Consider the following 15,520-nt stretch of genomic DNA (forward strand, 5'->3'; position numbering starts at 1 on the left):
TTCCACTCTTCAGTGATCTCTTCAAGGCACCAGGTGCACCAGTGTATCACGGTGTACACAGCAAATAGAAGGTCCAATATGTCACGTTGAACAAGACGAACAGCGAAGGGAACACCATCCTGCACGCTCGGTCGATGTTCTGGGCAGGGAAGAAGTTGCAACCGTTGCACTTTTCATCCGCGCCGTTGATTTCTATTGGCTGGTGCTCTGGTGACGTACCGTTTTCCGTCAGCTTGGTAGTTTCCTGTAGATTATAACGGGATATTACATGAAAAGGTATTAATGAAGGAAAGTGGAAAGAGAAAATCATTGATTTTTATCTTTAAGGTATAACAGATGCGAGTTATTTAGGATCGCAGGGATAGCAGGATATTTAGTATCAGTGCTTATAGATCTTAAGTGTTTTTTGAAAGGCGGCCCATATACGTGACAACTGCTATTGGCTCACGCTCTTATAGTAACGCCCAGATGGTAAACGGACTTAATTTAGATCCACGATTCGCTTGACGTTTCTGTTAGCTACTCTTCCTGTGGTCCTCAGCATGGAATACGTCAGTACAAAAGTCACACAATACTTTCACACAATGGCAATACTCTCCAAGCAGAGGTTGTGGGGTCTTGATTGATAGCTTTTTATATATGGCCTGTTTTGTCGCTACCCCCATCAATCGGTGATCTTCTCTGGCTAATGGATACTGTCTTTGCCACCGAACGGGATCTGCTTGGAGATTAAATGGCACATGGTAACCACAAAGCCTACAAACCATGGTTATGATAGCACGCCTGTCGTTCTTCTGTGCAAGCCAGCATCTGTACGCTACGGCGTATTCGACTAAGGCAGAGAAGACGAAGAGCTGGCAGGCGGCGATCCAGATGTCGATGGCTCGGACGTACGAGACCTCCTGCATGGCGTGGCTGCGCGAACTCTGGGTCGTCATGGTCAGAACTGTCAGGACGCCCAGGCAGACTCGGGCCGGAACCGCGCCTGGTACAAGAAGGACAAATATTTCATTTGACTATCTTTGGTCGTACTTGCTCTCTGTACTTGTTTGTCGTTATCTGAGTGTGTTTGTGCACAGTACGTTCAGTTCCTTGTCACTGGATCTCTACATCACTTCTACTACCTTCCTCTTCTTATCATCCACTTTTTGACTGTCTCTTTCTCGTCGGTCCTTAAGTTATAAACTAGGGGCAGACTTGTAAGCCCGGTACAGGTCCGTTTTCTGCTGGATCATGTCTGGTTATCCAGGGTTTATGGGGTCTGCAGGTCACTTTGATGGTTTTGTTTGGGATAGTGATGATGATGATGATGACTGGTTTATTCACATAAACACATAAACAAACAAAAGTCTGTGGCAGCCAAGTGCCGATGTGTTGTTGGGTTTTTTTTTGCTATTTGAAGGAATTTGTCCTTCCAGCTGTTCCATCATTACATACTCTTAAGTAGTTATAAACTCACCGATCTCGATCCAGAAGGAGATCCATGACATGATGACTATGAAGGTGGAGGGGACGTACATCTGCATCAGGTGGTAGGCGAACCTCCTGGACAGGTGAAACTGGATCTCTAATGACGTGTACGTGCTCTTGTCACCTGTGACATATATCAAACAACTGTATGAGGAATTCTGACAAGGAAGTATTGCAGAAGATTTTGTGAAGAATTAACCACATTTGTGGAAGCCTGGAAGGATTCACATAACAGGTGACTATCACGTTTTCAAGATGTCAAACCTGAGACCAGATTGTAAGGTTTCAACCGCTCACATCGGGAAGGACCCCTGCTCTTCGACAAGTGTGGTGAGATCTTTAACATGCTCAAGGAGTGGCTCTCCTTATACAGACATAATGGCTGTTGATACGGGTTAAAAGAAGTGCCTGGTGTTTCGTGTTCTTTTTCCAATAACTAGACAAGTACCATCTGTATTAATTAAGACTTGGCTTGAGGTAGTAGCCCCTATACTAGCTAATAACGTTGACACAGCAACGGTTGTGCTTAATGTGAGAGATTGATTTTCACAGGGTTGTTCAATACACAACGAAACAATTCACACTGCATCAAGAAACAGTCAAGAATCCAACCCTTCTCCAACAGCTCGCACTGTTTGGTGGTGTTAGCACATGTTCCCGTGTAATACAGACACTTGTCACACTCCGCTGACCCGGCGTCGTCTGCGCACAGCTTCGTGTTGGCCTGACAGGTGTCAGAGTCGGCGTAATCACAAGTTTGTTCGGAGAACGTGCAGCCTTTTCCTGCAATATATATACACGTGGTTAGATCATGGGCGATAGGCCACCGAGTTTTTGTTGAGATCGCTGTTGCTTTGTTTTATGAACACTCGTATACTGTGCACTCCGTACAAGCTTAAGATTCCCGATAATCATACACTGAACACAAACACTATGAACACGGTCCGTTGAAAGGATCCGAAGAGTCATGAACTCAACACTCAACACCGTGAACACTGTCCGTCGAAAGATTCCCGAGAATCATACACTCATCGCATAACACCGTGAACACGGTCCGTTGAAAAATTTCCCTAGAATTCTCTGTACAATGAACCATACAGATATAATACATACTGCTGGGTACTTGGTCCGCTGAATCATACAATAAAAAGCACACTCATTACTCAGCTGTTACATTGGCGTTCAGGGTAGCGCAAAGGCCGACGGGAATAGAACAGGTTTCGCAAACTCGAATGCGTTCGCAAAACCGCTGCTCGACTCGATAGAACCCCAAGCCGGGGCTAGCGCTAGCGGTGATAACTTCAAAAAGATGACAGGGTAGGAAACACCTACCCGTGAACTGCGTTACCAACTGGGGTGGCAGCAAAAATGTGACTTAGAATCACGTTCGGTGTGAAGTCCCTGCCTCCCCAGACTCAGAAAACAACGATATAGTACATTTTAGAGATATTGGGCACAACTACACTTTCCAAATCTCATGCCTGGGAAACATATGTAGAACTGAAAACATGTCGGTGGGGTTTGTGGACGTGTTTAGAGTACATTTACACATAGCATGTCAAGACTCTTGTCGGGTGATGTAGCCAGTTGTGTGCGTTTACATTTTAGAACCGCGCGGGAAATGTGGGCCTATCGTGCGTCTGATTGGCTAGCGATGATGTCATTGACCTGTACAGCAGCGACCTGGTAACGCAGTTCGCCGGAAATTGGACTTTACAAAATGCTTCATATCTTCTTTAAAATATGGTATCATACCCCCAAAAAGTTTACATGGCTACTTAGTTACCCCTTGATTATAGATAGTATCAAGACTTTTATTTTCCTTATGGCATTTCGCAGAAAATAGGGTCTTTTGAAATGGCATTTCGCACCTAGTGTATACTAGTACTAAGTACCTAACCAAGATGAAGCGTTCGGAAGTCGCTGTTCGGCTCTCGGCAATCTTCGGGAGACTTCGGTATCTGTTCGTATGGTTCTTTGGAATCCTCATCAGTTTGTGACCGTGTTCAGTGTACGTATGATTCTAGGGAACCTTTCAACGGGCCGTGTTCACGGTGTTATGTTTTATGTGACTGTATGATTTTTGGGAATATTTCAACGGACCACTGTATTGTGATGGCAACGGGCTGAATGAGTAGACACAGTGTATGTTCTAACATGCGCGAAACAATAATAAGGATTTTATTTAATGGTTTACAAAACAATGTAACGTTACATGTATTGTTAGATCTCAACAAAAACTCGGTGGCCTAGCGCCTGTGGTTAGATTTGCTTTAGCCGAATAAATAAGGTAAACTTGGTTGATATTTGAAGGAATGACTGTTTGTTGTTCTTTTTTTGGGCTGGCATCAGATACTTAGTGGTTGGTACGTCCAGCAGTTTATTAGTCATTTTGTACATCATGCAGGTAAAGCTCGCCTTTTGTAGTTTGCATGAGTGGTTGTGGCAAAACTTAGTGCAGGCCATTATATCTGAACAGACCGTAAATATTTGTCTCGACATATGATCAGCGTTCATGTTCCATGCTGCAGCTGGTTTCCGCTTGCCATGAGGTTGTTAACGACTAATCACTAGTAGCCCATAAGCTGATCGGACGAGTGCCAAAAAGCGTTAGCGCAAGACCTAGCCGCCTCTACGGTGACCTTTCCAGTAACCTTTACTCAAGACACTTAAGTTTCTTCACGTAACTAAATTACACCTTAAGGGAACAAACTAATGAGGATAGGTTGTCTTGCACTGTTTGTAATGAGGTTAATGGACATTCCTATGAGAGAAATGCTGTAACTACTTCGTTTTCCAGGAACTGTTGGAACTAGGTCTCGGTATGATTAGGTACATGTAGGCTTACCATGAACAGATGGTAGAAACGAGGTGACGTAGGATTTGGTAGTTATCCCCATTAGCTTGAACTGAGAGTGGAAGGCAGTCGCGTCGGATATGACTGGTTCAGCGTTCATCGTCATGAGCGATGCCAAACCCCACTCAAGACGAGTGTCATCAACTGCAAAAAGAAAGGCAATGACATTTTTTTTTATAATGTGCTATAGTGAGCAATACCCACTTGATTGTACATAAACATGTAAGAAACAATTCAGTTGGCAATCAATGGCTCACAGCTGCCAAATGTTCTCAAACACAAAGAAGGAGGTGTCGGTGCACTCTGACTTTGAAGGACTGCAGGCCGTTGTTGTTGATGTTACCCACGACGGTGTCAGGGAGTTGGTTCCAGATCTGAACTCTAGTGTGGATGAAGGTCCGGCCGGTGGAATTGGTTCTAAATACTTCAAGTTCCTACCTTAACGTTGTATATTCACATTGTAGCTAAGACCATATGAGTTCGGAACTAGATTAGGCAAGCCAATGGCATTCCTGACACAATGTGCCACACAACCTTAAGTTATTGCCAAAGAACTTACACCAATGAGAAACCCTGTTCATAATCTATGTGCTACAAGACTGTTTTTTTGCAGTAGTTGTATCAGCACACTGATGCTTTCACATTGCTTCAACCTGCTGCAGTTGGATCATCATTTTGTAGATCAAATTAAGTCAAATGATAATTATTTTCCTTTCCTTTACATTACGTTTTACGCTCAAATGTAAGTAGTTGTTTCCCACTCATGAAGCTGAAAAGGGCCTGTGCTTCACGAGTTACCTAAAAGTCGCTAAATTGCAAACAGATGGCCCTACACATTGATCTGATGCACTAATCGAATTAATTGATTGTTGCATTTGGTTTGGAGCAAGGATTAAATAGGAAATTTTCAGCCGCTGAAGCCTGAAGTGAGATCCGCTCTACTTGTAATCTTAATACAGCTCAAAATCAATATTACTTGGAAATCATAGCGGCGTTTGCTTAAGGATGTTCACATCACTGTACCTGTGCACACGGACCGTTAACGTTATTAGATGAAGAATGTGAGGAAAACTAATTACTTGTTACCAGAGGTTGTGCACAATTGATTGTGACTAAAATCTGGAAAATTAGATCCGTCGGGCCCTGGTAAGTGATCTGGTGTGACTGGAAGTTGGAACTTGTGAAAAGGTGAGGAGAAAAACAAGTTATTCATCTTCGCTGTTGCAGTAGGTTCTGTCCCCAGAATCTAGAATGTACGCTCCACTAGGAAACAGCAATTACTGTCGAAACGTATGCCACAATCCTCTGTAGCTTAATGTAGCAGATCTCGGTCCACACGACATACCTCATCAAGAGCAGCATTGAAGATTGTTGTAAAGAGGGTGCAACGCCCCACTTTTCGAAACAACTCGCTGGTCATTTAGGTACTAGTAATTGTCTTCGATACATTTACATTGCATTGGGAACAGGCAATGGGACGTTGTCAGGTTATTCTTGTTGATGAACAGGCAATGGGACGTTGTCAGGCTATTCTTGTTGATATTTTGTCAACACAAAGCCCATCATTAGGTTCCATGTATTGGCAACGGAAAAGGCAATTCCTCCAGGAGCTCTTAACTGTCTTCGAGTCATTAAGTAAGTGGTGTATGAAAGATCTAGTGAGTGATAAATAATGTACATACACCCGTCCAGCCTGATGTGGCAGATCTGACGATCCATTGGGAAGGCGTGCAGAGTCATTGGACAGGAAGCCTTGATGTTGTACCTGGGAGAAAAATAAAACAGGGCCATAACTTTGTCTTTTAAGGCACTCGGTGCAATTTCAGGGCGTCAAAGCGAATGAAGAATGTCTGATATTGTCATTTACTTGCCATTTACTGCTTTTTGCCTCACATATATATCAATATGCTATGAGATACGGTTGATTCAACTACATTTAAAAACCATTGACCTCTAGACTGACTTTGTAAATCTAATTTTACTGCTCTGAAATCGCTTTTGAAAAATGGATGTCCATATAAATAGCATACTGTGCCATTGACGGTAAATAGATTGAGCTTGAGAGCTTGTATGGAGCATTGTGAGACCAAATGATGTGGAACGAAATTTGTGCTGGGTTATTCCCAACAGATGCTTACGATTGAGAGTATAACTCTTCTGGTGATTGTCCACCCTTACCTGACGATCAGGTTGACTATGCCTCCCTGTGACACCCACATGGTCGTCTCCTCCTCGGCAGTGGCGATGTCCAGGGATTTGGTGTTGGCGAAGTCCACGTGAGGTCTCCACATCTGCACACCGGCGTCCACGGGGAGCCAGGCGTTCTGAGTCAGGTTCGCCAGGCGGTGGTCCCGCCATTCCTGCGCCACCTGCAGGCTAACCTCGAAGTCCTACGGACATAAACATTGTCAGTATTTCCTGTAGCTGTAGTAACTGATGTTGCTTCAAAACAATTATTAGGAACACTTATGTTCTGTTTAGAAACTAATGGCAATAAACATAACAAAATAATTCATTTCCAAGGGCAAACTAACCGAAGACTAGTGAGTAGTATGCAGTTTGCTCCACAACTTTGATTCATGATTGTACCTGTTTATTTCAGGAACCGGAAGAACTATATTCCATGTCTATTGACACCTGTGAAGTACATTTTGAGTCACTGCATGCTTTTCTGAATTCATCAATTTAAGGTGTAAGAAGGACTCATCAGTGACACCTCAGTGACCGTAGTTAGTTATTCATATAGTTATTGCCTTCTCATGTTACATTAATTAATGCCATCAAAAACAAGTGGAGCTTTTTACTGTGATTGACCTAATTTAAAATGTAATGAAATTATTAGGATGTAGAAAGTGATGGATTTTTGCAGTGTGCGGAAGGATGACTACTCAACCTATCAAAAATAGTGTATTTATTGGAAAATCGACTTGATGACACACAAATACAAACTGAGGGTTCCATCAGTTTCCATGTGCATTTACATGCACAACTTGTGTGTTTTCCGGCATATATAGAGCAACTGGAAAAGCAGGCAAACTGTTCACCACGATAGTTATGAACAGTTTAGTACATCTCATATATGCATCGCTGCAGTCATGGCAGTGGAGACGGCTCAAACCCACACTGTCGTTTGCGGATCACTAACGTTGATGATAAACTAATATGGAGCCACAGAAAAGCCGCATCAGTAGGGCCAAGGGAAATCATTGCCACTTCTGAACATCAGTAAAAAAAATCCGTAAAAAAAATCCGTAAAAAATCAACAGGGTATCAAGAAAATTAAGGGCCGTTAACTTTTTAAAACCATTTTAAATGACCACCTACTAAGCAAGTGCAAGCGACCTGTTTTTATTTGGATAGCACCCTGCTGTGTCCAGTGCAGTTGTTTGATCCGTTTGGACAGTGATTGATGATAATGAGCTTTTCTCGAGACAAGGGTCGGGACTTGGTGTCACAAGGGGCTGGTTATATCCCTGTGGAGACCAGAGGTCAACACGACGGAGAGCATATGCTCAAATGAAGACAGATTCTAAGTCTTAACGGATATTTATTAATTACCCATCAGAATGGTATAACACAAGACATCCAAAAGTGATTGATCTGTTATGATTATGTTTTATTACTTAATCAAGAAAGGCATAGCTATAGTTGATATCAAGTCAGCAAAATTAGATTACATGGTACGTGGTTCCACATCAGAAGCAAGCTGTCGGCCATAAAGCTAGTTAGTTATGTTGGAAACCATGCATTTAACGACAGCCGTTCGCTACGTTTCCTGGAATCCAGTGGTTGTTATCTATACCGACTCCCCATAACTACTGCGAGATTACTTGAGGGCACAGTGGTTTAGTATGCCAGTGTGGTATTTCATAGAATAGTGAGACGTATGTAATTCACTTCTATATTCCCAGTTCGTGGCAGCACATACGTGAGACGTGTATCGCAGACTATAACGTTGCTGAAATATACGACGATTACTAAATAGGCTCACGTGCAGATATGAACGTCTTGCCAAGGGCTTTCGGCAGTAGGAGCATATTCTTCTGGCGCCGGTGGCATAGGAGAAACAATTTGTTAGAAATATGGTGCCTCATAACTCTCGCACACGGTGGCCTGTGGCAAGCTGTTTTATGATCTCTTTTAGTAGTTGACAATGAATAATATACCCATCAAATTGTCTGTAATAAGGACATTATGGGCACTAGTGGGTGATGCCGTCTGACTGCCTGGGATGGTGCCTCGATTCTGAGCTTTATTCAGTTTAAAAGAGGGAAATCAATTGCTGCACGGCATCTTTAGGCAGGGTTTAAGGATGTCGTTAACCATCGCTGGTTTTATATAAGTTCTTTGGCCTGACTATAAAGGACGGTCATGCAGCCATGCCAGAGCTGCCGGGCTGACCAACTAACCCGGGTCAATTCTAAATGGCTACCCATGATGACACGGGCAATACAGAGTGTGAAGTAAGGAGATAAGATAATGAAAGGCTGGTATCTGGAGTGAGATGTCAGTTACTGGTTCTAAAGAAGCGCTAACGCTCGTCTACAAGGATCTGTATTGACAGGTCAGGGTTTGTAAGCTTTGAGCAAGACATCGATTTGACAGCAACGCCGCTAGAGTCTCTTAATCAAGTCCAAACCACATTAGGCTCCACCGGAGCACGCCATCAATTCAATCACCCGTTCGGACCGCCGACAGGGCAAATATGGCAAGTAAGGTACATCTGCGTCAGTCTATGGTTCAGTCCCGAGTGGCATTTTTCGTTTATTTCGATACCCTTTAGTCTAATACGACTAGTCTTCCAGGGTTCAAAACATATAAACATATGAACATACTGACAACACAATAAAAGAGAATGAACATACATAATCATCACAAATTATATACAGGTTAAACAAAACGATCATGACTTAACTTAATATATACAACTTAGCTCATGTACAACTGGTGGATGGCGTTTCATGTAAAACATTGTTCTCACTCAGCAGTGTGAACCAGAGCCCAAACCTGCACCATAAAAGAAAACTTCGTTCATTGCCATTGTGATTCATGTCGCTATCGCACGTGTGATTCCCTTCTTCTTATCGACAATTAATATTATTCCATGTCTGAAAGAGGATCCAGACTTTTGATGCTATCCAATTACTGAAGTTCCCACCGGTCCCGACATTGATTAGACACACAATTAGATGATTAGTCACACATTGTCACGGTTAGATAACCATTGATCTGCAGAGATTGAACAATAAAGGAAATGCTGTTACGCCAATCAGTCACGTATTTCCCACGTTATGTGGCCTTGGCGCACTGATTGTCTATTGGGGATTGCATCGGGGAAGTTTCGCATCAGTCTAGAGGCCCTTTACAGGTTTCTCTACCCACAGTCATAAAAACTGGATCTTATCAACATCCATCATGATGCCAACATCACGAAAATGGTTCAATGTCTTAAGTGAGTCCGAACCATTTGGGACATTCGTGGAAACTTTTACTCCGCAGAGATACCTATCTACTTTACTCCTGAGGCATGGAGGTATCTAACTCTACGTCAATTTTTCTTCCCATCTCTATAGAGTATATACCCCGAAGGAACACACACTGGTACTGACTAATGCGTTAAAAGAACTCCAAACTAACAATTGATGCACCAATATCTGACGAAAATTCGTTGGCTTGTCGTGAACAGCGTTTCAACATTGAAGGATGGCCCTATGACCAGATGCTGGTGTTTTGTTGGGAGTGGTTGTCAGTAAAACATGGAAGCTGATGTACACTTTCACTCCTAACGAAGGTCAGATATTCCAATTTATATGCAGTAGAGAGGGTACTGCAAACAATATACATTGCCCTCCATTTGGTATTAGTAGAGCAAGCCTGGGACCATGTCGTACCGTATTCAGTTTTATCTCATAACGTATAACGGGATGCCAACACCTGATGACCTGTTCTCGTAGAGTTAGCAGATAGGGCAAGCGTAACATATAGCCAGATGCCAACACCTAACGACTTGTTCCCGTAAAGTTAGCATATACATGTAGGGCAAGCGTAACATACAGCCAGAGGCCAACACCGTAACGGCGACCTGGATCCATTAAAATCTCGGAGTAATCCGAACGTGTCGATCACAAAGGGTTACTGGACGAAACAAATGCCGTAATAACGCGACCTTGTGCCGCTAGCTCAGAAAGTAATACCTGGCGGAGGAAGCACGGCTCACTAACCTGTATCGCCTGGTTATCGATCACACCTGCCAGCCTCCGGGTATCTGATGTAGACAATGATGCCGAGTGGGAATAACAGCCTAGTTAAAAGGATAAACCCTTCCTCATGCCGTTATTGTTGTATCCAGGACCGTGCATATCTATAGTTTTGTGCCTGAATGGATTCGGGTTAGGATCAGGCACGGTTCTGGATAGTGTCTGCGTATCCAAGAACGGAGCATGATTATGGATGAAGCACGGTTCTGGATACAAATTAAAGTTAATCTTCTCTGTCAGGATTGGACTTACCATAGTTTGTTCAGACACAGCTCCGAAGCTGAGGATGTGTGCTGCACGCGTCACATCCAGCCAGCGACCTGTAAGGCATGAAAAGAAAGAAGGTGTTTTAATAGCTGTTCATCAACGTGTGACTGTAGGATACAGGCGAATGGCTAGTCATTTACCTCCCAGGTATTACTCAGGTGGCAAAACGATTAATCTACGAAACGCTTCGGTTGCTGCCTCATTCTTTTGTTTTTGGAGAACATGCTTTTGACATCGTACAATTACTCACTAGACTTGCTTCTACTGATGGCGGGATTTCTTAGTTTAATTTCTTAGCTAGTCAATTCTTGATTTAGTTATCAACTTTGTGTGCATAATATTGTATTATCGTGTAGTATAAGGCTTGAGTACTATGTTCTCAATGAGAAATCTATACAAACATGATTACCGATCCCAAGATTAGGATGGATGCTGTGGCCTCGGCATATGGCCTTGGCACTTATCAAGTGAAAATTGAACAGGAGACCGTTGATTGCAGGTTTGCCTTGGCCCTCTCGATGACTTCAAGTCGCTTAATGAGCGGCGAGATGCCTTTACCAGTAAGCCTCGTCATGTATCTTTGGCAAATGCCGAGAAAGCAAGTTGTGAAAGCACTGTCAAACTACAACAAATCAGTGTGCGATACAGGGAATACAACCCCACGTTGCGTATAAAACCAATTTTCCAGTAACACGCGCTTCTGCATCACCGCTACCGCATCTGACGATAGAATGATGGCTGTTTAGACAGTCATTGTCAATATTTCTTGCATGGCAAGAAGCTGCAAGAGCTGAACCTACAACAATCAATCCACGCAGTGTTCATGGATGAAAACCTGTGTTGGTTAATTGATGACAGGTGTATAGGATTAGATATCCCTTCCTTCCGGGGCTTACTACCTCTCCATCATTGGTCCCAACAGAAGGTACACAGGTGTGCCCGACTAACCCTGGTCATTACCCAGGCATTGCCCCACTTTTAAACCGCTATATTCTATGCACGTCCACGCGAGGTGTTAGCAATAATTAGCATTTCGGGTGTTAAAATTCAAGATTGGATGCGGAGTAACAAAGGATAACAGAGAGGCTAGAATGATGTAAGTTGTATTAAGTTATAACATATCACTTCGCAAAAAGCGTCGCTTATTGCAATCTGATGAAGGCAGCTATCTGAGCGCCTGGGTGAGAAATTGACAGTGGCTGTGTAACAGGAACTTTCCTCATCACTATTCTCAACAATGACGAAGGGTGCATGCCATGCCTGGGTGACCTTCAAATCTCATACTCGTCCCTCATAAATGATTCAGAGATGACCAACAGATATCCTCCCAGCAGTTTCTCCCTGCCGTTCTTGTAGGCTAAAGGTTACCCTTCAATATTCATTCCGAGATGCTGGAGGGGCGGCACAAGGTCAGAGGAAGGCGCTGTTGGTGTTTTTTAATAGGGTCAACTGATGGCCGAAGATCCTTAGGCTTGATTTAGAAATAGAGAAGAAAATGAAAATCTTGAATCTACAGAACAAGGCAAAATATATTCTCTAGCGGACCAACTCCCCTGGGATGATATCTAGAATTGAGATTTGGCCAATTTCTACTCTTTCCAGTCGCTTCCAAAGCCTGGCAGAGGCTAGTATTTCTGTGGCTACATGGTGCTTTAAGCTTGTTGTTAGTTCTGGTTATGTCTGGAACGTCAGCACTAAGTCATTCAATTTCCCACTTTTTGTACCGACATAAGATAGTTCAAACCATCTTCCCATTTGTCGCATGATGAATATTCTAAAGGTTATACTCATCAAGTTATAAAGGTGAAGGTAGGCTTGCTTTTAGCAGACTTCTGCTAACCACTCAAGGCAACGCACTGAAGATTCAGTCTACATTAATGTTCATGAAAGCTGCATTATACAGGATGATGCGAATTGTGTTCTTAATGGGGCCCGGGAATGGAGACACGTCATACATGATAATTATCAAAGCGGGATTTCTTGTGAGAGTCCAAGGCTTTCTAATGATAATGATAATGGTAATGATAAAGTCGTCTTTTGTTATCATTACTTGGGCTCTTGTCGTCTTGCTAAAACGGTCTTCAGCTTCTGTCTGCCACTCTCTGTGGTGCCAGCTGCACATACGCACAGTACCTTTGTGATAAAGCCTCTTCTGCTATCATTAACACCACGGGCAGCATACATCAGGAGATCAGGGGTATATCTCCGAGATAATCAGGTCTTTCACGCAGGAATCTCCCGGGGGAACTTACTTACTAGCCCTATATGTATAGGGGATCCCGTGGGAACTTACTTACTAGCCCTATAGGGGATCCCGTGGGAAGACCGTGTGATAGATGATAAACAGTAGAGGGCCAAGGCAGAGGGTCAAGAGAGGGGGTCAAGGCGATTGTCGGCCAGCAAGAGTGATATACTCAAGGGACTGGTCTGATGTTGCTGATTCTGGAGTCATGAAAGACGACAACAACTTAAAAGTCGTCACAAATGTTGATAGTGGGGATTTAAAAGCAGCCAACGTATTTGATTGACGATTCGCTCCACATCCTAATAAATGAATAAATATATAGATAAGTCCCATAAATGACGTTACGTCGAGACATTAAGTAATGTCGCGACGTACAAATAGAGATTACTATTCAAGTTGGTGACGTTTCTGTAGGCATTTGTCATTGTTACTTGTTCCATTGCCAAAGTCATGTGAAAACGTATGTGGAAGCCTGACTCGCTAACTCAATTGCTGATACATGTACTTCGGGGATGGACACGATATATTGGCATATGACCAGCTTTATTTAATTATGGACTGGGACTGTTCTTTGGAGAGTTCAACTACAAAACCAATTTGTAGAGTTTGTCATAGTTGTTATCTCATTTCCACATCCGCAGATACGAAGTTCCACGAACATTGCCTGGATTGAAGAATCTAAATTGATAGTGGTAAATGACTCGTACAGAATATTAGGTTATGAACTATAGTATGGCACATGAATGCTGGACGGTTTATCTGGTGTATAGAGCTTTATCAACTTACCAGCAGACTTACTGCCCTCTATAAAGTAGGAATGCAATTTACGTGCAAATAAGTAGATTTTGATAAAGCATAACTGTATGACTGATATAGCTCTGAAGATAAGCCGGTCTTCCTGACGGTTTTATCATATTACCGATGTACGAGCGCTACAAGTGGGAGAGCACAGTCTATTCTGCTCTGACATGAACATAGTCACTGCTTCGAGCTCGGGAAGTCTTGGTCTGAACTTTTTCTAAGATATTAACATGTTACAGGTAGCAATACCTAACGGGAAAACGTATTTCAGTAATGAACATAAAGCAAAGACACATTCAGCAGTGGCAAAGATATCGTCAGTCTATGTTGGATGACTACATGGTTCTCGTACACGTAAGATTCTGGTAAAGTCGAACGCTGTTTCGCACTTTGTATACGTAATTATCGACCTTGCAAGACATTCGATAAGGAATAAAGACTGTATTTACAACATTTTCAGGTTAACAAAGAATTAGCCCACTTTTACGTATTGGATTGACTTAAACAGTGAACGACATAATATGAAAGTCGATACTGCATGCTGGCTGCTGTACATGTTTAGAGCCGGGTTTAAGACTACATAACTGTAATTGCGGCACTTAAGTGAGATTCGGAAAGGAAACGGTCCCCAGCTATAGAGCTCCACAGAATGAGTACAGAATGAGTAACTGACGCTAATGTATGAAATCGATCCTTTGGGCATGTTGTTCGTACTCTCAGGCAGAGGTTGTTGTGGGGGAATGACATTTAGCTTTTTATATATGGCGGTTTTTTTGTCGGTGGCCGGCGACCTTCTCTGGCTAATGGATACTGCCTGGCCAATTTGATACTGTCTTTTTGCCACCGAAAGGGATCTGCTTGGAGATTATGTTGTTCGCTCTTGTCGGCTAAGTAGCTATCTATATACCCTTCCTCTTCTGAAATTTCCCTGTACATGTACGTGCCTTGTGGTACATAAAACTGTACGTGTACGAGACCTGGATAAAATACATACTGCACACCATACGGAAAGAAAGGCAGTTCTTCACAGTTCTTCTTACTATGATCATAATGATATAGAATCGGGCCATCGAGCTTAACTTAATACAGGAGGCACGGGGAAAACTGTACTTGTACGCGACCTGGATAAAATAGATACTGCCCATCACACGGAAAGAAAAACAGACTTCCTTGTGCTTTATTGATACTGTGATTACAGTGTTAGGACTGGCCATCCAGCTTGATACGAGGCACTGGAAGCATACCTGGAATCCTGGGCCTGTGAGTCCAGTTGTACGTGTAGGGGAGAACCCGCAGGATTTCGTGGTTGTGGTCGTCGTCGCCTTCCTCCGCAAACTCACTGATCGTGTCGGCCTGGCACCGGAGAACGGAGACCAGCGACAACAGGACGACGGCGTCTCTTCCAGCCGACCACATCATGAAGGTACTGCCAAAGTGTCTGAACCAGTCTGTTCTGAATGCCTGCCTTATCCGATGTGAATATGGAAAGCAGCTCCTCCCTACATCATCGTGGAGGGTTGTAGATTTAGTCACGTGCAGCAGCCGAGACCGCCTCGTTGCCTTATTTGTTGAGCAGGCTTACGGATAGGATCTTGATGGGCGTCTCTAAATCCGTATTTGGAC

General features: G+C 43.2%; 1 protein-coding gene across 1 annotated transcript; it reads right to left on the reverse strand.

Moving 5' to 3' along the window:
- Positions 1-46: 46 nt before the first annotated feature.
- LOC109479306 (glycine receptor subunit alphaZ1-like) lies at positions 47-15,313 on the reverse strand. The gene is made up of 9 exons (XM_019781261.1): positions 15,142-15,313; positions 10,837-10,904; positions 6,506-6,717; positions 6,010-6,092; positions 4,319-4,471; positions 2,083-2,253; positions 1,460-1,594; positions 765-946; positions 47-244 (listed from the first exon to the last, which is right to left on the reverse strand). Exons 1-9 carry the CDS (start codon positions 15,311-15,313, stop codon positions 47-49), a joined length of 1,374 nt encoding a protein of 457 aa, XP_019636820.1.
- Between the last annotated feature and the right edge of the window lie 207 nt (positions 15,314-15,520).

This window comes from Branchiostoma belcheri, unplaced genomic scaffold (assembly GCF_001625305.1).
Source record: "Branchiostoma belcheri isolate BF01 breed outbred unplaced genomic scaffold, Haploidv18h27 scaffold48, whole genome shotgun sequence".
NCBI classification, from domain to species: Eukaryota; Metazoa; Chordata; class Leptocardii; order Amphioxiformes; family Branchiostomatidae; genus Branchiostoma; species Branchiostoma belcheri.

Bases quoted from the DNA above. Each gene is read 5' to 3' on its own strand.
- LOC109479306 (XM_019781261.1), bottom strand. From the start codon at position 15,313: ATGTGGTCGGCTGGAAGAGACGCCGTCGTCCTGTTGTCGCTGGTCTCC. The intron at 10,905-15,141 runs GTATGCTTCCAG...CATGCCTTACAG, and splicing joins TCACAGGCCCAGGATTCCAG to GTCGCTGGCTGGATGTGACG. The intron at 1,595-2,082 runs GTTGGATTCTTG...TATATGTCACAG, and splicing joins GTGCGAGCTGTTGGAGAAGG to GTGACAAGAGCACGTACACG.